At 32.0% G+C, this 25077-nt stretch overlaps 1 protein-coding gene across 1 annotated transcript in view; it reads left to right on the plus strand.

Annotated features, from left to right (window-relative positions):
* Window positions 1-478: 478 nt before the first annotated feature.
* LOC106688877 (death-associated protein kinase 3) overlaps window positions 479-25077 on the plus strand; it is a gene marked incomplete at its 5' end in the record, with an annotated part of 54672 nt that continues 30073 nt past the window's right edge. Inside the window, 1 exon segment of the mRNA XM_014433564.1 lies at window positions 479-617. Within this exon segment, the coding sequence (XP_014289050.1) occupies window positions 479-617 (139 nt within the window).

A 25077-nucleotide genomic window follows, 5' to 3' on the forward strand; every position in this document is an offset into this window, starting at 1 on the left:
GGTCGAGCCGAATATTTGAATTCAAATCTCCCGCCATGTGTGACGTCATCAAAATGCTGGCTTCTGATTGGCTCCTCACGGAAGTGTCCCAGCTCGCCCGTATTCTCACTACTAGCCGATGGTGCTGCTATCTATCGGTCACCGTCTGAACTAACAACCCTGCACTCTGGTGGCAAGTCGAGGAACTCCCTGCTCAAAAAAGTGTCCCAGCTCGCCCATATTCTCTCTACTAATATTTCTCTTTTTAAGGAAATATCAATTTGCGATACACAAATTTTTATTGTTGTATAAGTAAAAATTTAAAATTCTTCCTTAGAAATCATCTAACATACACAAAAGGAAGGTTTTATATTGCTTTTAAAACATTTTTTTAAATGTTCTTTCTGTACATTAGTTGTTTTGTAATCACGATGTTTCACTTCTTAACCATCGATATTTTATTATTTGCATAGCGTTATTAAAGTATATGTGATTACAGCGCACCTGGTGGAGACATGCAGACTATCATCGATGACAACCTGGTCCCCTACGAGAAGGACGTCGTCAAGTTCGTGCAGGATGTAGTCGAGGCATTGGCCTACCTCCACCACAGGAAGATCGCCCACCTAGATATCAAGGTATGCATATCCTTAAATGATTATTTAGATACATATTTAAATCAAAATGTAATGTAAATCTCATAAATTAAATGAGGATTTTTGAGTGGATATCTTAAGTAAATTCTTGCTTAGTTATGATATAGTACTTAGTTCAATAAAGTGATAAAGCGATTTCGGTGACATTGATATAGGAGGAAATACGTTTGAACAGGTAGATAGGTCCAACTATTTTTGTTCTACGATAACCATAAAAAAATTAAATTAATGAGGAAATAAAAGCGAGATCGAAGGCGGGAAATGCTTGTTATTTTTCAATTTCGAAACTGCTTAGCTCGCGCCTTCAGCCGCTCCTCTAGGAGACAAGTTGTATGGTGTCCAAGCCTATGAACTAGAGACTAATGTAATCTGTAGATAGTAGTTGTAAATAGCATATCACAAAATCTGTATTTTCCCCTTCAAATAAAGTAAGGTTTATCTTTCACTACTCTAGCATCGCATTTGTTGTAATTCTTGAATAACCTGAAAAACAAAAAAACTTCCAAAATCCTTAACAGGTACCTTCTGAATCTTTTAAAGTGGAAAGAAAGAAATGTTTTTCTTTCTACGCCCGAATTTCTTCTTTAACTTCTCCTTCTTTGGTATTACCGAATTTTAGGTCCTTAGAGAAATCCGGATGGAAGATCCTCCGGGAACTGGTTCCCTGACTGCGGTAGGTTATCTGGGTAAAACGAAGAAATCAGAATTTAATGTACTTCCAAGAACTTGAGGGCACCTTCCAAATATAAGAACTGTGAGGATGACAGTTCATCATCAATTGTTCTCCCATTTTTTTATGTTTTAATTCTGCTAATCTCCATCTTTTGAGATATCAGGATCAATTAATAGATCATTATTGTTGGTAAAATTAATAGTGTGGGCTGAATAATTTAGAGGCTAAAATAAATTAAGCATTGAAAACAAAAAGGGAATGTAAGGGTTATGTCAAACATATTACAATTTCGCCTAGTAGGGATGTAGTGATGTAAATTCTTATCTATTGACTTTTCGAAATTTATGTTAATAAATGATATAATTTTAATTTATTTTTTAAATTTATTTAATACCAGATCGGCCTGTTACAAGGTTAATGTAATGGTATAATCTCATACAAAAGACACCCCTAACTATATACAACGTTATAATTAAAAAAAATAAGATAAAATAAATAGATTAAAATAATAATTCTTAATGAAAGATAAAAGTAAAGTTAATAACAAAAACTTTAACATTTATGGATTTAACAAAAGAAATAATTGACTTCTCTTGGAAAAAAAAAATTTAGAGTAACAATAATAGAGACTGATAAATATAGAAGTTATAACAGGATGACCTACAGTAGTCTGGGCTTCAGTATTTGGGTTGTGGTTGGGATTCCCAAGTTGTAGATCACTCACTATTAATTCTGCTTGAAATCTCTTGGGATTTTAAATGATTCTTTGATGCATTGTCCTTGAGGATGGCCGAATTGGCCGAAACGTTGGACTTTTAAAGAAATAAAAATGTTTTCAGACTTTAATTTGGATACATTTGATCTTATTTAAACAATTATTTATTCTATTACTGTTGCCGTAAGCAAATACAAAATAGTTACAACTCTCTCTTACTCTTTATTTATTTAATACCCTGGCGGGCTTTTCATGGTTGATGTAAGAGGTGCATTTTAGTTGATAACAAAAACAATAACATTTATGGATTTAACAAAATAAATAATTGACTTCTAATGAAAAAAAAAAGAAATTAAGATAAAATAAAATTTTACAATGACAATAATTGAACTGGTAAATATAGAACCTAAGCAGAATATCCTGCAGCAGCCTGAGCTTCATTCTTCGGGTTGTGGTTGGGATTCCCAAGTTGTAGTTCACTGCTCCTTTAACTGTCGGTAACTGGGAGTGGAACTTCATGAACTTTTTTTATGTAATCCTCTATTGTCTAAATTTGTAACTAACGATGCAATTGGCTTTTTCTTACAAACCTAGGAGCATACAATGCAATTCTTAAGACTTTATTTTTTTCTTTTTCGTAAAGGATGCCACTCCCTAGACTTCACAGCAATTCTAATTAGGAAGATAAACTGGTGGGTAGAACGGATATACCTGATGATTGAAGTCCACAATGAAATAAGTGTTGGGGTCTTATTTATTTTTCTCCTTTTCTTTCTCTATCTTCTAATTCCTTTTCGCTAGGTGTGGAGTTATTCACAAGTTTAATATTTCAAAACAAAAAATAAAAATCATTTACTTCTGAGCTCAGGTCTTCTGTTACCTCACTCCCTCAAGAAACCACCTTTTTTTCATTCGAGTTCCAGGTTAGCTGCCTTCTGGTTTTGGGCTTGTCCACAGAAAGCGGTAGCTTCTTGCTCTTGATGTGATGATTACTTGATAATAATGTTTAACTGAGTTTCAACCCTAAACAATTTTTATGTACAAATTTTAGAAATTTAGTGTTTTAACGGCAACAATTTACAAAAATTTGGTATGAAACCCCTTTCTCTATCTACAGAATAATAAATGTCTTAGTGAATCCGAAGGTTCGATGCTGATACCACCAAACGTTCTCTGCATGCATCTGGAGCTACCATGGAAGTAACTTGGACCTTTAATGCTTCGTTTCTGATGACTAAAACGACCCCTAATTTTTTATAGTAAGGTTTATTATCCAAAATATTTATGTATTATTTAATGTAATAAACTACATTAACTTGTTGCTATTATTATAGCCGTCACGTTTACATAAAATCATTTCAAAGCATGCTTAACATTTTCAAATCTGGTTTAGTTATCTAAGAGACATTTGAATAACATAAACCAAAGGTGAAACGACTTCAAAGTTAACCGAACACGTCCATCGCAGACTCTGTGTGGGTTCGGGGTGTACTTGTAGTGATCTCCGAGAAAGATAGCGTGAAAACCACACCTCATAGTTCTGCGAAGAGATAAGAATTGGAGCAAAGGTTCACGGTGCTATGTTCAGCGCAGGTGTTCGGATGGATAGAATTTTGTAGTTATAATATTACATTAGTCATATGAAGTAGTGATTGAGAAGTAGATACTACAAGTAAATAAGTCTATTCCACAGCTACATAAACCAACAGTATTTTTCACTGTTATAGTTAGAGAAAATTCAAGTTAAATCTAGTACGGATGTGGATGGCTGAAACGTTCAATAAGGTACGAATCTCTGGTCATTCTGATAGGTTCGAAGTTCGGTCGGGTTTAAAACAAGGCGATTTTCTATCACCTATTTCATTTAATATAGCTCTAGAATGAGTTATTAGAAATGTGATATATACCGAAAAGAGTTTATTTTTGGGTGGTAAAATGCCGCTTGGGTATGCTGATAGTTTGGTAATATTGGGTGAGGACAAGGCAATTATAAAACTAAATACGACGACGTTGATAAACTCTAGTAAGGAACTAAGTCTCGAAATAAATGCAGATAAAACAAAATACATGTTAAGCATTAAAATTTTTTTTTCAAGCAATTTCGGATATAGGAGGAAATACATGAATAGGTAGATAGGTTTAAGTATTAGGGCCGTGCGGGTTGGGGCGCAGGTCCCATACGCTCGGTTTGGAACGTTGTAGGTTCGATTCCCAAATGGGGCAGTTAAACATTCATTTTTCGACGGTCCTGAAGAATGAATCTTGGCACTCCCACCTTGGTTAGTACATGGCGGCAACCTAGGTAGCCGCCAGGGATTGGCAAAATGGACCACTAGGCCCACTTTCCGGACTTGTCCCCACCAAACACCAGTACCAGTACCAGGTTTAAATATTTAAGTTCTACGGTAACTAGAAAAAAACGAAATTAATGAGGAAATAAAAGCGAGGTTGAAGACGGGAAATGCTTGTGACGTTTAATTTCAAAATTCCTTAAACTTATAAGTTAAACATTACAAAAATATTATCCTTCCACTTCCACGGATGTGAGGGTCCCCTATATCCTGAAATACCTGATTATATATATAGATACATCCTTCTTAATATCATATTTCACTTTGATTGAAATAATTTAAAAGTAAAATAGAGACGTCTTGTCTTCCTTTAAGGATAAAGCTAAAACGTACTACATTCAGATTGCTCCAATCAGAACGAACATAGCAAAAAGTGTCAACTATCCTTAGATGGGACGAAGGCTGTAATTGGATGCAGGTTGAAGAATAATGAGAGTAGATATTGCTAGAAGGCTCCTGATTGGGCAGTGACACCCCCTGACAGATATACTGCCCAATTAGAGCAATTGCTGGATCCCTGCCCCTCCGGATCTGATAGCTCTCGCATTGTATGCGCAGACATTGTCCATTTCTTCTTGTCCCCCTTTTGTATCGGGATTCCTCCGCTTCGAGAAACAGTTCCTTTTGAGGATGTAAACAAGTCGAGGAGTTGCTAGCTTATCGCTGGAGAGGATCTCTCGAGAGTAAAAAACTCGGATGCCAATTACAAGTAATTATGCTCCCTACTTCTGCAATGTGAATACCTTTCATGATTGGATAGTTCCCATCTCTCCTCTTATCCGTTTTGTCTATGAAAGGTTATATATATTTTTTTTTTTATTTTTACTGCAATTATTATTGCATTATTCCCTTACGAGAAATTGATCTTCATTTATAATAATTCATATCTACAATTATTCATATCTTCATATACCGTAAAGTCGGTTCACTATTTTACAAGTTTGATTTTCAAAATAAAACGTTCTGGCGGGCTTGAAAAAGGCAGATAATTGCTGGAGGGTTCATGAGTTTGCTCAAACTCCCCCTTCTCCCCCAAGCAATACCAACTGTCGTATTGGCATCATTTCTTTTTCCTGATCGTGTGGGTTTTTTTTTTTTGTAACTTCACAATAATAACGCAACACTCTACATAATTGGAAGATAATAGTTGACCGTATGAAGTTCATTTGATGAAGATAGTCCGAGTGGCGGTCAATAATGCTATCATAATCGTAAAAGAAAACTATTTATTGTAAACTAACGTTTGGCCCCACTTTACAGTGCTTCGTCAGGGCTAAATGAGAAAACAATATACAAACATTTTAGAATTAACAGAAGATTAAAATTTTTAAAAAACAATTGTTAAGTTTATAAAACATATAGAAAAATATGTTTATTAGCAACTTTTTAAAAAATATTTATTTTTAAAAAATATTTATTAGCAATTTGCCTCCAGTCTACCAACATGTATATTTCCTTATATTGTTATTATTAATACTTTTCTCATTTAACCCCGAAGAAGCCCTGCAAACGTTGGTTAGCAATAAATAGTTTTCTTTTACTATTTTGATACCTTTATTCCCCGCCACCTGGGCTATCGTCCTCCAATTCTACTTAATCTTCCAAACCTCTCTTGCCGAGTCCTCGTGGGTTGTGGAGCTTACATGTGATTATTTTTTTCGTTATTAATAATATTATTTTAATGTGGATCCCGATTAGAGATTTCAAAAAATGTTATTCCATGATTTTACATTAATTAAATACCTAACCATGTGTGTTTTTAAGGTGGCTTTGCCGAGAAAAAATCCATTAACATTCAAGAGAAGCTATTCAAGTAAGACCATGAAAAAAACGAGTGAATTTGTTCCTGGGGATGTTGATATTTCCTATTTGATATTCCTAGGGTTGGCCCCACATTTTTTTTTTTTTTTTTTTTTGTGACAACATGTCAGAGACTGCGATAGTTGTTGGATGGCTAAGAACTGTTACCGTGTAGACGGACATTTATGCTCTAGTATCTGGCCTTAAATTTTTAAAAATACTATACCGCCCTACTCGTGGACAATTTCTTTGTTACCTAACTTGTTTGATTATTATAATTATTTTGATTTAAATGTGTTTATTTATAAGATATAGACAATGGGAAAATATATGTCTTTCAAAGTCTGTGTACAATTTTAGCTACAATGCACCAACTAAAAATAATCAATAAAAATAATTGATTACACAGTAAACTTCAAAACAGATACGAGGAATTTAAATCAACATTATGCAGAGATATTAAGTAAGATTAACTTATAAATAATATAGGATAATTTATATATGGATAATTACAGTTAGCCTAATGTAATAAAGAGAAAAAGTGACAAAAATGTAATTATGATAAATAATTTTTTAAAATGCTTGAACTGAGTAAAGGAAGGTTACAAGTGAGGTTGTAATAAAAGTGTATAAATAGTGGTAAAAGAGAAATAATTTGACTGTGAATTTTAATGTATTTTTTACATATTAGGTAATTAAACAAATGTGAGATATACTGATTAACAAAAAATAAGTTTACATAATGGTTTTAATGTTGTTCATAGATATAAATGTTTTGACCTGGGCAGAATACCCTGTATGGAGTTTTTTAAAATGGTTAAATGATATGTCTCATAGTAAATTAAGGTAAGGTAAATTATAAATTATAATGTTAAATAATTGAATTGATTGTAGGATTATACATATAATGGAAACTTTTTGTAGTAGATTGTCCCTGAAGATGGCCGAATTGGCCGAAACGTTGGACGTGTAAATGAAATAAATGTTTTGAGACTATAATTTGGATAGTGTTTTTGAATTATTTAGTAAAAAATTGCCAGTCTCAAGAAAGAATTATAAGATTATAAATAAATAAAAATAATTTATATGCCTAAAATAACTAGTCAGTAATTTAAAACAAAAATATAGTATTTATGTTTAAAAAAGAACCATACTGTTGTATAGCATTGATCCCTCATATTTTAACCATCATGAGCTCTTTCCAGTGTAGCCCATCTTTCAAAGCTGCTAAGAGCTCTCCAATTAGAGCCTTTTAATAAACTGAGTAATTGTTCTGGAGATAAGGTGCGCTGCCCGAAATATTTTATTATAATTTCACTATACTTGTGGCAGGTTGTCAAGAAGTGAATGATATTTTCCTTTTCTTTGGGACTACATACCGGGCTGTTATCGATACTATCATACATCGATAGTTTTACACTTGAATTGGGTAATTGTGCTCTACACCGAAAAATAGACCGCTTTGTCTGACAGCGGTCAATCTTTCGCGCAGATCGGCAACATTTGAAGTATCGAGAATGACATTTCTCGAATTCCTGCCATTTCTGGTACCTATAAACTTTTTTTTTAGTACCTCATTATTTTTTAGCAAGAATATGAGGTATGCGGAAACTCAGCATCTCCAGAACTCTTTCATGGGATTTTAGAGTGTAAATCAGTTATTTAAGCCCAATATTTTATTACTTTAATGAAAACTATGTATAATTACTAGTCAAAATTCAGAGTCTGCCAAGTATAGGTAGGGGGAATAAAAAAATGGCGTTCAGATTGTTAAACGTTCTAAATAATTTTTTTTCTAATAATCATACGCAGTTTTCATTATAGTATAACATTGGGGATGAAATAACTGACATTTTTTGCTCTGGGCTCTTTTACTATAAGATTATATCGAGGCGATAGCTGTTTCCTGGGCCAAATATACCTAGGGGTCCTTGCACATTATTTATTAAATGTTATGACGTCACTTAAAAGGAATAACGTTAGATTTATCGATTCCATTTAACGGAGCTTATCATCAGTAGCATTCTTCATAATCGATTGCTGCCAACGGATACAGCGGCTTTATGGCATGTCATTTTGTCACCACCATTACCATACCTCGGCCAACAACATAAAGACCTTCAGAGTCCTTCCCTGATCTCCGAGCAGATAAAGAGTATTATCCCAGGAAGAAATGCCCACCACCAAATTCCCTGGAATGTGCTCCTACCATTCCTCCCGAGTTCCTCAAATGGGCTACTGAATTCTCTTCATGCTTGAATTATCTTCTAGATTGTAAATTTGAAAAATAAAACAATATAATAATGTGAAGTTTAAAAAAGCAAAACAAAAAAAAAACTAATTTTGCTAGAATATTCGGTATTCTATAAAAAGGTGGAAAATTCTTTAGAATCGCTGCGAACAGGTGAAAAAAATTTTAAGTTCCGGCATTTCTTGAATGTACTAATTCTCTCTAATGTAGTGGCACCAATGAATAGCTTTATAATTCATATACCAGTGGAACCTCGCTGAAACGAATATTAACGAAAAAAAAATCGAGGTTAAGACTACGGCCAATTGCATCGGGAATTGCAAATAGAGATAATAGAGGATTATATAAAAAAATAAGTTCATGAAACCCAACCACAACCCGAAGACTAAAGCCCAGGCCGCTACAGGACATCCTGTTATAAGTTCTATATTTATCAGTTCTGTTATTGTCACTCTAAAATATTATTTTATCTCAATTTATTTTTTTTTCTTAAATTCATATTTTTTTTATTCAAATAGCAGTCAATTATTTATTTTGTTAAATCCGTAAATTGCCATTGTTTTTGTTATTAACATTACTTTTATAAAGAATTATTATTTTAATCTATTTATTTTATCTTAATTTTTTTATTTATTTATAACATTGTATATAGTTAGTGGTGTCTTTTGTATGAGACTATACCCCCTCCCTTAATCAATGGTTAAAAAAAAAATACCTCTTAATGCACCTCTTACATTAACCATGTAAGGCCCACCAAACCGATCTGGTATTAAATAAATAAATAATAAAAAAGAGGTTAAGATTGCTGATAATTTGTTTTATTGGATAATTGGTTATCTCGGTGTATGGTTATGATAAGGTTAGGATAGGGGAAAAAATATTGAGTACCAGGTTATTTTGATGTATGTTATACTAAGGTTAAAGTTACAGATAATTTCTTATATTGAATAACTGGTTGTTTTGGTCTATGATTATAGTAAGGTTAGGATGGCAAAAAAAATCATTATATTATGTAACAGGTTATTTTAAGGTATGTTATACCGAAGTTAAGATCGAAATCGCGTTTCGGACTTCATTATAACTTGGGCCATTTCCGAATTTTCGGCCAGAATTTGAAGCTTTCTTCAGAGATAAGAACGAAAAATAAGATAACAATGAATAAGAAGGATTACAGAATAATTAGAAAATAGCTAACATTAGGAGTATTCATGATGTGTTAAATCTAAATAATTTTAACATGCTAGATGCTATAAGTATAGGATTGTGAGCAGTCCAATTTAAAGTCCTTGCTATATGTTAAATACAGAGGAGCTCCTAGCGGATTGTCTAGGCAACTTGTTTTGTAACCTTATAGAATTTCATTACTTTTATCTATTATATTATCAGAGTATTATAAACATCCTAGCAAAAAAGCAAAAACATAAACGCTGGTCTGTTGCGTGATTTCATTCTTACATTTAACAGATTCTCAACCATGTTAAATGTTATATCGTTTTAATATGCTTAAACAAGGAAATATTTCTCCAATTAACACATTTTAAACTATAGATCATGAATACCACTATGATACAATACAATAGTATTGAAAGACATGTATGGTCTTATAAATATCATAATAAGAGTACTTACTATGTGTATAGTCTTATAATACTATTTTATATCTATAATGTTAGTTTTAGAAGAAGATAGTTGGCCGTATGAAGAAAACAATAAAGGTATCAAAATAGTAAAAGAAAACTATTTATTGTTAACCAAGGTTTCGTCCTACTTCGCAGGGCTTCGTTAGGGCTGATAAGAATGATGTTCTGCAACCTTGACTTTTTTAGTGCTTTTCTTTTACTATTTTGATACCTTTATTGATCGCCACCCGGACTATCTTCTTCCAATACAATGTTAGTTGTTTTCTTATTTTCTAATAATTCAGTAATTCCTCTTATTTATTATGGTTGTTGTTTTGTTTTTTGTTCTTAGCCCTGATGAAGACATAAAATTTTGGCCGACACGTTGGCAGTAATAAATAAATTTTCGCTTATTTGTGTTCTTCACTGACCTCCAATCATTTTTTGCTCATATAATTTTTATCTAATTTATTTTTAGGGGCATATGCATAACATATTTGTACCCCAAAATCATTTACAGAATTAACTAAACAATTATTATATAACGCATTTTTTTTTTTAAAGAAATATATGATCAGTGTCATTGAGCGCGTCATAGCTATACTAATTATTCGAATCGTCATGTTGCGTCAGAGCGCTAATGGAGAGCTATCAAGGTACTGTTGCTCAAGAGGACCAAAGATTCGGTTTCGCTTAATAGTAGCAGCAAAACGAATTATAGAGCAGGAACACGAAGCCCTCAAACAAATACTTAAATTATACACTGACACGTTCCTAGAGGATAATAACAGAGCAGGGACTCCTGAGGATATAGTTTACAAGGTGGGTAATGAGGAGAAGCCCAGAGTCACCCGCTAAATGAGACTTTAACAACCAGCTACCGGCTCCAGGGGTAAGCTTTGAGATATTGCTCTCGATGATTAGTCCCAGAAGCCGACTTCTTTGTTCTGTCGGGAAAGGACAGTCTCTGGAAGAGTACTGACGTCAACAGCGAGCAGGTATTGCGAGAACTGACTGTACCGATTGGCGTAATGGCCTCTCGATTGATCATTCAGTGAACGATAAAGGCAAAGAGGTTCGAAAATAGTAAAGTCTAGTCATCTTCGAACTGTATAAAGTGAAACCTGACTTATTGTCAATATATGAAGAAAATGAGAAGATTGGGGGTGCGGTTAGAAAAGGAACAATTAATAATTAACGAGGAGAAGATGGTTGGGGGTGCGGCCAAAGTGAAACACAAATAAGTTGGTGTAACCTATTTAACCTATTGTGCCAACGTTTCGGCTAGAGTTTCTAGCCTTCTTCATTTCCTTAATTATGTTATTTTACCCACTTTTTCAATTACCTATGTATACATCTTATTTCCCGCTTCTCTCATCACTTCATTTTATTAATTCTGTTTTGTATAATTATTCATTTTATGTTATTCTGTTTATACTTTCTTTTTTATTTTCTATACTTACTGTGGTTGTTATCTTGTTCTGTTCTTAGCCCTGAAGAAGGCTAGAAATTCTAGCCAAAACGTTGGCACAATTAAATAGGTTATACCAACTTATTTGTATTTCACTTTGACCGCACCCCCAACCATCTTCTCCTCGTGCGTCTTCCACGGTCAACTATCTCTCACAATTAATAATTAACTTCTATTTATTTTCCGACGTTTCGCCCCACTTTGTAGGGCTTTATCAGGTTTGAATATTTTCATAATGTAGGATTAAAAATTATGTAAATATACGTAAAAAGAAATAACGAACAAAAATAAATAAAAATAAGATGTACAATAATAAGTAAGAATAAAATAATATAAACTATTGGATTTAAAAGGGAGCGAAGTCGCATCGCGTGGCAAGCCACGATCCTACTGACTCCAAGGACCCATGTTCGAATCCGGCTGGGTAGAAAATTGTTTTCAAAGCCTCATAAATTGAAAGTAAAGTTACCGTTAATTGAGTAAAAGTCTGGCGGTCGAGCGTGATTTTGACCAAATCACCTATGTTCAGGCCACTTTTATTCCATTACCCCAATTTTATAAATTCCAAACTCACCGTATTTCAACAATGTAAGAACCTCTAAATGAGCTGTTGCTAGCAGAGGTAATTCCTAACTACTACAGTATAACCTCTTTGGATTGGAGATAACAGTGTGATGGTGATCTTAGCTAGTTTGGTGTGTTTTGTTTTTCACCTTAACAGTTATGCGTCTATCAGAAAACATAGTGTCTATTTCACCTAATATATCAAACAGTGTTATGAAACATTTATTGACGGTTACAAGTGCAAAATTAACTATTCTTAAATACATCAGTGCTTATCTTACCTTATAAATCAGTAAATCCTTTATTTCAATTTATCATTTATTTGTTTTCACCCTCTACCAAACGCAATAGTTAATACCCCAATTAATTATCCGAAGAACTCAGCTTATTCTGGGCATCGTGTAAGGGTGTCCCTAGGAAAACCAGGCCCCACCCAACACCCTCCTTGCACAACCGTTGTTCTAGTAACAGTAATTCCTTACAAAATACTAAACCCCTGACTCTTCATGGGTTGTAGTGGTACAGGTTTTAATTTTTTTTTTATTGGATTTAAAATGACCGAGTCATAATAACACATAAAAATACAAAAGATGATATGATAGAAATAAAAGGTAAAAAGTGAGATGAGAATAAATAAATAATAATGATAATAATAAAAATGAATAAAAAACAATTTCAACTATTTTCGATTTGATTAACATTGAACGAGTGACGAAAACGTGGAAATGGTAGAGACAAAGTGGAGGGAAGATGACCGTTATAATAGGTTTTACATATAAGTAATATATAAGAAAGAGATATAAAAATATGGTAGTAATAATAACTATAATAATTATATAATGTAGGAAACATAAGTATGGATTAAATAATAGAATACGTAATTAATTTTAAAAAATAAAATTATACATATACCGATAGAAAATATAGTTAAGATAAAAAACAATGAAGACAATATAAATTAAATAAAATATATGTAAAATAAGTAAGGAAAGACATTAAATATGACCGTGTAGACTTAGACATACAAAGTAATTAGATAGTGGTAATAATATTTTATCTACTAATCTCTCCATTACATTTATAATCTGACTTATTGTCCTTTGATCAGAGTTGTCCGTAAAGCTGAGGTCCAATTTCATAATAAATATTTGAGACAATCGGTTGTTAAACACATGTCAATTCAAATAAATAAAACCTTCTACTATGTTAAAATGTTCGTTAGTTACAGTGTCTTTCCTCAAATCTGAAATAACTTACAATAATTTAATATTCCTTTAAAAAATGATAATTGACTACAAATTCTTTCAAAAAGTCTCTGAGACCCCCTAAAAGCTATAAACTTCAATTTTCCGAAATTCACATTCATAATGTAAAATTACAGTATTTTATAATCAGGCGTTTGTAGTTGACGGTAGATTCGATATGTGGAGAAGATAGTAGGAATACAAAAATAAGTAAAACCTATTTATCTGTACCGACGTTTCGACCTGAATTTCAGGTCTTCATTAGGGCTGAAAAAAAAACAACAAGATAACCTTAACTCAGAGTACTATTATTAATGGACCTTCGTTTTTCTGATTCAAATTTCTGTCCAGGTTGGCTTGATTTGAAAGTAGGGGAAAAAAGTTGCGATTTGACAAAAACATTCCGGTAATTTAAACATAATTTAACAGTTCAAAGTTAAAAATATATTGTCCTTTTCATTATAAATAAACTGTATATTTTCTTCTTTATGGTTTTTAATAAAATCACCTTGCCATTATACACGATTGGACCTCAGCTTGTGAGGTCTATACATTGTTGGATGGCTACACGCCCGCCAGAACATAGCAGGTAATTCCCGAAGCAAAACCTACTGTCAAATGAACACTCAGCTATTCTCGCCTAGCTTATGCCATCTGCGAATCCTTTTCTTCTTCCACATTCCCATCCGTTCTCTTCTTCATCTCCTGGCATTCCGCAGGGAGATTCCTCCACTTTCCCACGGCCCGCCTGTTATACTCCCGGAACGGCGCAATAAATCGAGTACCTTACCCTTCGCAGACTACTTTATGACGACTAGTACTAATGATATAGGTATGATAAAGTATCAGGTGTGTAGGCAGGCTGTTATGTTTATATCCTTCTTTAATGTCAAAGGTTCAGTTGTTCCTCATCAGTTGCAATTTGGTGTCATGGGGAATATTTATGGGTTATGCTTTATTGAGAGCTCACCACTATAATTATGAGTACCTCTATGATGAAATTATAAAGCAAAATGGTCTCACTCGGAAACACGGATAATTATAACATCACGCTACGACCCATAGGAGCGGGGCAATAAGCGTCTAATTAAAAGCTTGCTTAGGTGAGTTTCCGTTGTTGTTTTTATGACTACTCTTACATGAATGCGCTACATGTTTAATAAATTTTAATTTTTTTTTTAATAAAAATTTTGGATGTTATTCAGCTAATCAAATTAACTCGGACAGGTCACTGTTTAGCTTGAAGAGTTTTACGAAACGTTGTGAATTTTCGTAAAATAAAAAAAAAATGTGTTTATCTGGCGCATATTAAATTCGTATTCAAAGGTTTTTGAAGACGCTGAAATATAATCTGACTTTCTTTTTCTGATAAAAACCTTTTTATGGCCACTACAAGGCATGATTTTGTATATGTTTATTTATAACTGCTATGAAATTGCAGTTATGAAACAAAACTACCCTTAAAACTCTTGTCAACCTTTTATTATAGATTCGATGATGTTTCGGACTCACCGTCCATTTTTAAATCAACATAAAATTATATCAACAATTTACATATTAAAAATTAAAATCTGTACCGCTGCAACCTATGAAGGGTTAAGGGTGCAGTAATTTATAAGGAACTACTGTTACTAAACCAACGGTTGTGCAAGGAGGTGATTTGGTCAAAATCACAAGCTCGACCGCCAGATTTTTACGCAGTAATAGAAAACAATTTTCACATTATTCCATATGAATATATATTTTTTGAATTAATAATTTGAACTTGTTTACAAAGTATTGCATCCCTAACCCTTCATGGGCTGTACAGATTTAATGTTTTATTTAATTATGGTAAAACATTTAGAATGTCTCAAAATAAAAAAAAAAATTGAGAGCTGTACTACTATTCAACAGATAGGCAAAACTTAGCTATAGTTGAAACTAATAGATAAAATTGTCATGGATACAATATTTATTTATCAATGGTTCATTCATGAATAAGTGTCGTAACCATGGTAACTTTAGCTATTAGTTTCAACTATAGCTAATTTTTGCTAAACTCTGCTATTCAAGTTAAGCGGTGATGTGTATATTGCTCTGGGTGAAACTGGTATTTGTAATTCATAGAAAAGAGTTTAAAAAAAATAAAAGTATAATTAAGGTTAAAAGGACAAAAAATAAGTTGGTTTTTTTTCATCTTATTAATTACAAGATCGTGTTCTATGATTAAAGCCCCGATAGCGACAGGTTCTTTTCCTGTAGAACGACAAATATCCTTTTGAGATGCCGAGATGGTGATTAACCCTTAAGATGCCCCTCGGGATAGGCCAGGATGTGGAAGGTTAGTGCAAGGAGGTCCGGGCAATTGTCCTTAGGATGCCCGCTGTCTTCCTTCGTCCTTAAGGAACCTAAATGGCCATGAGAGCACAATTACCCCTATCCTGGGATTATCCTCTATCTTGACCAGGGGGAGCTGATGGGATCGGCCCCGTCCCAACATGGCCTGGGGCTACCGTTTAGTTATATACTGCTCCAGTGGCTTAAGGTCTATCAGCTCTCACTACCGCTTTCTATCCGCTAGTAGGACAAATAATAGCCTCTATGACCGTCTACAAAAGGGTATATGAGTTAGCAGGAAGCATAGCCGGGGATGGTCTTGTTAAATCGTTGAATTTAATCGTATCAATGGGACTTTACTCAATCTTAGGCCATAGTCTATAGGAATATATTTCCGATTTACGATTTAATACGTGCGTTGGCTTTATACATCTGTGCTGTCCTTTTAAAGTTTGCTTAACCCTTCAGCCCTTATAGGCCTAAACTTTAAGTTGACACGACTTTGAGAGTATATATAAAAGAAAAAAATTGCGCTTCCCACAAATTTTCCTTACCACTCTATATACGTCCCCAATGTTTGTGTAGAGATCGAAAAGATCATCTTGAATTTATCACGTTATCATTATTTTTGTGATTTTCGAAAGAAAAATCTTTTTTCTAAATTTATTACCATTGCATACAGTAAATAAAAGAAATGTTTTGTATTTCATCCCGTTTGAAAGAGCTATAATTCGAAATTGTATCTTGAAGTTATACCGAGTTAGAAAGTCGAAAAGTAGATAAGATAGAACCAGAAATGAAATGATAACGGATTTTTGAAAATTTGAATTAAAATATCTTAAAGACTAATATATGATTAATTGTACATATGTTACTATAAATATTATTCATTATACAAAGTCCAAAGACTGTCCAATTTTTTTTTTATGTATGATTCGTATTTTTCTGTAATTTAGACTTAACATAGTCAGAAACAATCTCAAAGATATTGAACGACTTACGCTTAAACCGTATTTCAGTAGTAACTTCATCGATGATTTTTTAGTTAGTAATAAACATTGTACATAAATAAAGGTCATCTTTCATCTAATAGGAAACACTAATAAATGAATAAAATAATTACTATTAATAATTAATAAACAAATAATTAAATTAATTAGTATTTAGGTTCTACGGTAACTAGAAAAAACGAAATTGATGAGAAAATAAAAGCTTGAAGGCGGGAAATGCTCGTTATTTTTCAATTTCGAAACTGCTTAGCCTCGCGGCTTCCATCGAAAAACTAGAAAAAATTAGAATTTATAAAAATATTATCCTTCCCACTGTTCGTTATGGATGTGGGGCGTGGCCTCTTACACTAAGGGATGAACAGCATCTTAGGGTTTTCGAAAATGAAGTATTCCGAAAAACATTCGGACCAAAAAAAGATGAATTAACGGGAGAATTTAAAAGATTACACAACGCTGAATTAAGGGCCCTATACCCGGTAAATATAATTCAAGTTATAGCATTGCGGCATGTATGTATGGCTTAGTAACGAGCGGATCCCTAAAATGGTAATAAACACTGAATCAACGGGTAAACGTCCAAGGGGTAGACCGAAACGTAGATGGGAGGATTGCGTTAAAACTGATTTAGTAGAATTGGGTTTGGAGGGGCATCACTGGAAAGATCAAAGTAGCGAGGAATTAGTGGTATCGCCATCGAACCCTCGGATTCGTCAGGCTTTCATTATTATAATAAACATTGTACAGTATGAGGAGAAGATGGTCGATGAGGCGGTCAGCAAATACACACAAATAAACAAAATTTATTTATTTGTGCCGACGTTTCGATCTGTATTTCAGGCGCTGAAAAAACAAAAAAACAAACAGATAACAACCTTAATTCAGAGAAACATAAAATTAAATTAAAAATAATAAACACACCTGGAAATATATATAACAATAATTTAAGTAGATATGAGTTTATTGATACTAATAGAAGATAAAATATAATATTTTCGAGACTTATACAAAATATATGGTTCAAAAACAGAAAGTGTTCAAGTAAATAAAGATAATAAATGATGCGAAAAAAATTTAAATGATGAGTAATGGATTTATTAACATAATAAAATATGTGAGTAATGTCTAAAATATTGATAAACAATTTAAATTAACATAATGAAATGTGCGAAAGAAAATGATATTTATGATTATATGAAAACGATTGTAAAATGTTTCTTTCATTGATTTCATTTTAAGTTATGTTGATTTGTGTATCTTCGCTGACCGCTCCCCCGACCTTCTTCTTCTCATATCAATCTACGGCCAACTATTAACTTATTATTGTGATAGCCTCATTATAGTGTAGTGTGAATGAAAAGTTCTTTGCCGATGAGGATCTAAGATAGTATGCCTTCAGCCTCTCAAGGTGATATACTTCTGTAGCTCTAGTAAGAAATAAGATAATGAAGATAAAACAAAGCTAAATGAATGGCCATTCCAATCGGTGTCGCCACTCGGAAGGCTTGGAATGGTGACACACCTTCAGGTGTTCCGCAGGCACAGTTAATGATACCTGAGCACCGGCCGTGGCGTTGATGGGATCGTTACTGATCGCTAACTAGCTGGAGTTACATTAGCCAAGATGGGAATGTGTTCTAGGTATTGCCTCGGGTCCTATCATAGTGCGCAGTCAGTATCCATTAACATCAGGTAATATTAATTATATTTAAGGCCCGGATTTTAATGGAGTAAAAACCCGTATTATATGAAGCTGAAACCCGTAAAATGGAAAAAAGAGTAAGTATGTAAATGTGTTAAGAATTATGTTGTTGATGCCTACAAATATAATGTTAGACACTGTAATAACATTTAGAAGTTCTCGTGGCCATCTTCTTTTCAGGCGCCTCGGAGGATTGTCAAGAATGGAAGACGGAACAATGAGGAACTAGTGGATTTGGGAGTTTATAATGGAAGGGTTGATATCTGGTTCGGGCTAGATAGGTTACATATGAAACATTAAGGTCTTTATGTATGATTATATTTTTGACAAAGTAAGGAGCATTGAGGTTTTTACGAAGGATTTTGAATTGTAAGGATTGGATACGAGAGGAATTCGAAGTTTTAGTGAAACTTTTCAGTCTTGTGTGAGGATAGACACTTTTAAAAAAATAAAATATGAACGTAATAGAAACAATTAGTAATAAAAGAAAATTGACATTAAAACTAATATCACATAATATTTATTGTAATTATATTATATGCATTTGAAAATAAAAATCTGTTTATTGCACCTATCTGCACTTATTTAAATTCGGAATCCATATCACACTGATCGATCAGTTTTATTGTACTTAAATTTTATTTTTTGAAACAATTGGATAATTAAAAATGTAGCATATAAAGAACTTTTTATACACTTGTACATTTTTTAAAATTGTTTTTAAAAATACATATATTTAGATATTTTATTTCTCTATGGATGTATCCGTGTTTATGTTTTACATATCTTCTTAAAGATCGTGTAAGTTATTTATATATTTTGCTTAGTTAATAACTCGATTAGTATGATTCGTTAAAAAAATTATTTATTCAATTTTATTTGTCTGCTTATTCTTTTGTGGGCGTAAGATGTTTATAATTGTAATTCATAAAAAAATTTTGAGGTTAATAAACTTCCAATTGAATGTAATTTATATTAAATTATCATATTATAGTACAACGTTTCGGGACCACTGTCCCATATTCATGTACTTTAAACCTCACAATTTTTCATAATTTGAATTTCATATAGGAAATCATGTCACATCTTTACGCTATTCTCTCTTTTCTACCATTACTTATTTGTGCATTCTCTGCACATTCTTCTATAATATGATAATTTAATATAAATTACATTCAATTGGAAGTTTATTAACATCAAAAAATGTTTATGAATTGACCAGAGAAAATCCAGTTTATAATTGTCTTTTAAAACTTGTGAATATGTATATAAATATTAATTGCTCTTTTTTGTTAATTATTTTTAGTTTATTTGTGTTTGATTCTTTTTCATTTTATTTAATTAGAGATAAGTTAACCTTATGATAAAAAGATGATTTATTTTATCAATTTTATTTTGTTACATTGTTGCTTCACTCTTTTTTTTTTTTTTTTATTTCATAATTTCATTATTTTTACTCTTAAGTCTCTAAAGCCTATTTTTTATTATTCTAAAGGGACTAATATAAATAAAGAATATTATTATAAATAACTTATACTCCCAATCAGACATGGTCAAAAATTAGATATGTATGAAACTAATAGCACTAAATTGCCATAGAAACGATACTTATCCATGAATAAACCATTGATAAATAAATGTCGTATCCATGGCAACATCAGCTATTAGTTTCAACTATAACTATTTTTCGCCCAACACTGTTCCCAATATAATGGATCTCAATGGATTTAGAAAAAAATTATAAGTGTGTTATTATTTTGTTTTGATTACTAAAATCTCCTTATATTGAGTTATATATTCGTTATACAAATCGTAATTTTTTTTTACAAATCTTGTTTTTATTGTTTAATATTTCGCAGTTAATAATTACACTTCAATTGGATCCCAAACTCTCCAATCCCATATCATAACCTTCAAAAATGGTGTCGAAATCGGAGAATTAAAATAAATTTCAACAAATCCTATTTAATCACCTTTACCCTTCGTCGTAAACCTGCCGACTACACCACAATATTCTTTAATAAAGTTGCTCTCACCCCTGTAGAACAGATCCGCTACCTTGGACTACAGCTGGACTTACGATTAACCTGGAATCCTCACACAAGATTGAAAAGATAGGGAACAGTACGTGGATTCTGACTATTACAGCACTTACTTGACAAACTGTCTAAAATAATTCTATCGGTTCTATTGCATCACAAAAGACTGATCTATATGATTATAATAAGTATCCAATCCTTACAATCCAAAATCCTTCGTAAAATCCTCAATCCTCCTTACTTTGTTATAAGTAAAATCATCCATAGTGACCTTTATATTCCATATGTAACAGATCTAGCCCGAATCAGATTTCAATCCTTTCATTATAAACTCCCTAACTACCCGCTAGTTTCTAACCTTGTTTCCTCTTCTATTCCTGACATTCCTCCGAGGTGCCTGAAAAGAAGATGGTCTCAAGACCTAATGTAGAATGTTATTAGACTGCTACCAATGGGTAGTTTCTCTACAGGCCTGCATCACTTCATTATGATCTTACATCAGATTTACTAGATGTATTCTTATGTAAATACAGTCGTAAATGTCAAGAAATATATTTAAAAAGTATTCAAAAATATGTATTTTAAAAGAAGTTTATATTTTTATTGAATAAGGATATTAAAAATAGTATCAGATATTGTAACCGCATTGTTATAAAAGAAATCGTAATATTGTGACCAGAAACTATTTGTTGCTAAGGATACGATGTTTATTATCAATGGTTCATTCATAAATAAGGGTCGTATCCATGGTAATTGTAGCTATTAGCTTCGACTATTGCTAATTTTTGTGCTAAATTTTCGACTATTGCCTAGCAGTGTTTGTGATTTATAATGATGAGAAGATAGTTGAACGTGGATAATATATAGGGGGTGCGTTCAGAGAATAATAAATAGAAATTAAAAAACTTATTTATTAGTACGTTTGGGCCTGAATTTCTAGCCTCCATCAGGACTAAAAACGAAAAAAAACGATAACAACCTATAAATAGAAGGCATATATAGTCATGTTAAATGCATTAGTGCTCCTAGCGGATTTTTTGATTAGCTTGTTTTATAACCTTCCTTCCAAAACTTCATGTTATTGTGTAATTCAAAGTTTAGATTAAAGTAATTTATTTCGACATTCCTAAAGTGGGTGAAAAGTGGAATTTGTGTGAATGTTTGTCCACTGAATGCTTTGTTGATCTTCTTACTTGTTAGGAAGAGAATCAAGATGAGCTAATTGACAACTGTCATTACATTATTATTATTGTCATCCCTTGCTGTATTAGTTAAAACATCCAAAACAATACTTATAACAGAATTAAAACACAAACTACGAGCAAGTAACCTAACATAACAAACAAACCGGTGACGAGCTCAGCTGGTCTGTTGCGTGACGTCATTCTCCATTTAGCAGACCTATTTACAGACTCTCAACCATGTTATATGTTATATCGTTTTAACATGGTAAAAGAAGGAAATATTTCTCCATTTAACATCGCGTTAACATATTAAACTAAAGATCATGAATACTCCTAATAGTCATCTTAGTAGATCAGTTTATACAAAGAAACATAAATTTAAAAAAAATATATATATAAATTTAGGAAAAAACGAAACAAAAAGTTAGTTAAAAGAAATACTTCAATGAATAGATAATTTAAAAGAAATATTTTTTTTTCCTTAATTTATTTTATTCACAACTGTAAAAGCATTTTTAAAACCAGCGAATAAGATGTACAGAGAGAGAAAAAAAAACAAATAAATAAAAAAAAAAAAAAAAATGTCATGAAAGCATGAAGGTTAAGGTCATCCAATGATGCCTTTCCATTAAAATTGAAATTTAAAAATCAATTTAAGAGGTCCCTATTCCAGCTCCTTCGTAAACGTCGTCTCTTATCTGGTAAGTCTCGTGTTGATAGTCCTTGAATTAGAAGATTAGTGTGTATTGGAAGAAAAGAAATAATTTAATAAATAAATATGTTAAAACCAGTGATACGGTGAGTGTGATGCGCTGGGACTTATGAGCTCTGCTCTACCCCTCACAGGTGGAGGATAGAGTGGGCTCAGGGATCCTCAGGTCGATTGTGTAAATATTGTATATAAGAGAGTAAATGTGACTTTTTTCTTTTGTTATCATTATGTTATTTTATTTATTTATTTTTCATACAGATAGTTTGATTATGTTCGTTTTGTTTATTCTTCTGTTTGTATATATTTTAAGAGTTTTTTTTATTAATTTATTTAATTTATTTTATTTTAGTATGTATGAGATCATTCATCACTATTACCTATTGCTCACAACTGTGTGGCAGATTGTAATATCTATCAATAAATAAAAAGTATTAGTAAAAAAAATATGTTAAATAAAATACGTTTAAATACTATAAATAATTCTTCTAACTTTCCTATTGGAGTACCTGGCATTCGTACAGTTGGAAATCAGGATGTGAATCCTTGTGTCATTATAATTTTTCCTGTTGATAAATGCGAATTGGCACCTGCTGGTGTAGATGAAGAAGGCTGTGGGACAGATAGGAAGACATATTTACAAGTCGTGTCCGCCTCTATGACTCAGTGGCTGTGAGCGCTTCCTATTTCGTATCTTCCTCACTTCCTTTTGCCCGTAACTTCGTCACTTCCCCTCCGTCATCGGTCACCTGTTCCAGTGGAAATATATTGATTGCCCTTTTTATGACAATGGATTTATATAAGGTGTTTCTACTTCAATCAAGAAAAAAATATATATTTTCCTTCTTTTTGCTTCTTGTAATTTTATAATGTCAACTGAAAAAAATAGTTTTTATTGCTTCCTCGCTACCAAAGGCTGCAGCTTCCAACTTGAAGAATATCTCTTACGTTTTGGCTCAATGCTGGAAGTAAAAACGGGGTTATTCCTAAAATGGCTAATAAATACCACTTTTATGGAACTTTATTCCCTATTTTTTTTTATATATCTATGGATTCATATTTTCATTGGCATACATATGTTTCGAAAATGGTCAAATTTATGAAATAATAAAATTGATAGCAAATCAATTGAAATTATTCAATACTATATTGAATTGAATTTAAATTCAGTTTTAAAATAGCTTGAGGTATGATAAAATTTAGTAGCAAATATTGAATATTAGTTAATTCAATACCATATAATAAAATTTAAATTATAAAATTAATTAAAATTTAATTTCAGCCCGGAAAAAAAAATTAGAGACAGTATGAAAATGGTTCAGTATTAATTTTATTAAATTCCATCATTATTACATAATAAATAATAAAATTGAAATTTAAGAGAAATTTAAAAATATTTAAAATTTGGTGATTCAATACCATATAATAAAATTAAAAATTTTGTTATATAATAGTCATAAAATTAAATTAATTAGCAAATCTTAAACATTAAGTAATTCAATGATATATAATGAAATATATTCATAAAACTAGATTTAAATTTAATTTTAAAATACCAGATAGTACGATAAACTTTATTAGTAAATCTTAAATATTAGTCAATTCAATACCGCATAATGAAATTTAAATTCTATCATATGATATTCATGAAATTAAATCTATTATCAAATCTTTAATATTAGGAACAATTATCAGTTTATAAAATAGCTCTAATGGGAGAGCTCTTAGCAACTATGTACGGCGGGCTACACTGAAAAGAGCTCAATTGGTTAATATGTCAGGGATGCCATGCCACAATTTGATATTATTGTTGGAGTTCTATCAATGGGTAGATTCTTCACTTGTTTGTATCATGTTATTTTATAACTTACAGCAAATTTACTGGTTGTATATATTTTTATACAATTGTAAATAACAATAAATTCTTTAATAAAACATTATTGTTTAATTTCTTTAAAAATAATACAGTATTGTTATTTTAAATTATTGAATTGTTAAAAGCATATGACTTTTTTTCTCTTTACGTTTTGACTATGTGTTTCAGTTAAAATTACACTGAGGCTTTGATAGGTGGATATTGTCTGTGTTTTTTATTATTTAAATTCACTTTTTTTTTTTTATAAATAAACATATTAAAAAGAAAAACGAATTATACATTAACAGTTTAACTCAACATTCGTACTTAATTAGCTCGATAATATATTTAGCATTTTACATGACTATCACTAGTCATAAATAGATATTTATTTCTGTTATCAACCACTTAACCTATCCTACTCAATCCTATGGTGCCTATCACATTATCATATCATTAACATATTTCGTATCGCCTATTATAATTAATAATTTATAGCCCAAGACGAAGACCTTCAGAATGGATTTCTAAAAATTTAGTTTACTCTAAACCAGTCGCATATTTCGGCTTACAGTTCACCTCTGGATATGGTGATTCCGGCATATCCTGACTATTTTAATCAGGAAATAGTCATAGGATATTTTATGCTCTGCTAGCTCACCTCAAGGATTTTATGTTTTGAATCTTTAATGGTGTAAGAAACTATCATGATTCAAATTATTAGTATATTAATGTTCTATCCATTTATATAGAGGCCTTCAAGGTCTACCCAGCCTTATAAAGGTTACCCTTAGTTGGGTAAAACTCTGGCGGTCGAGCGTGATTCTGATCAAATCACCTCCTTGCACAACCTTCAGTCTAGTAACAGTACTTCCTTACAAGTACTCCACCCCTGAACCTTCATGGGTTGTAGCGGTACAGATTTATTTTTCTAATTTA

Source organism: Halyomorpha halys, unplaced genomic scaffold (genome assembly GCF_000696795.3).
Source record: "Halyomorpha halys isolate HHAL.00 unplaced genomic scaffold, Hhal_1.1 Scaffold1224.1, whole genome shotgun sequence".
Classification (NCBI taxonomy): domain Eukaryota; kingdom Metazoa; phylum Arthropoda; class Insecta; order Hemiptera; family Pentatomidae; genus Halyomorpha; species Halyomorpha halys.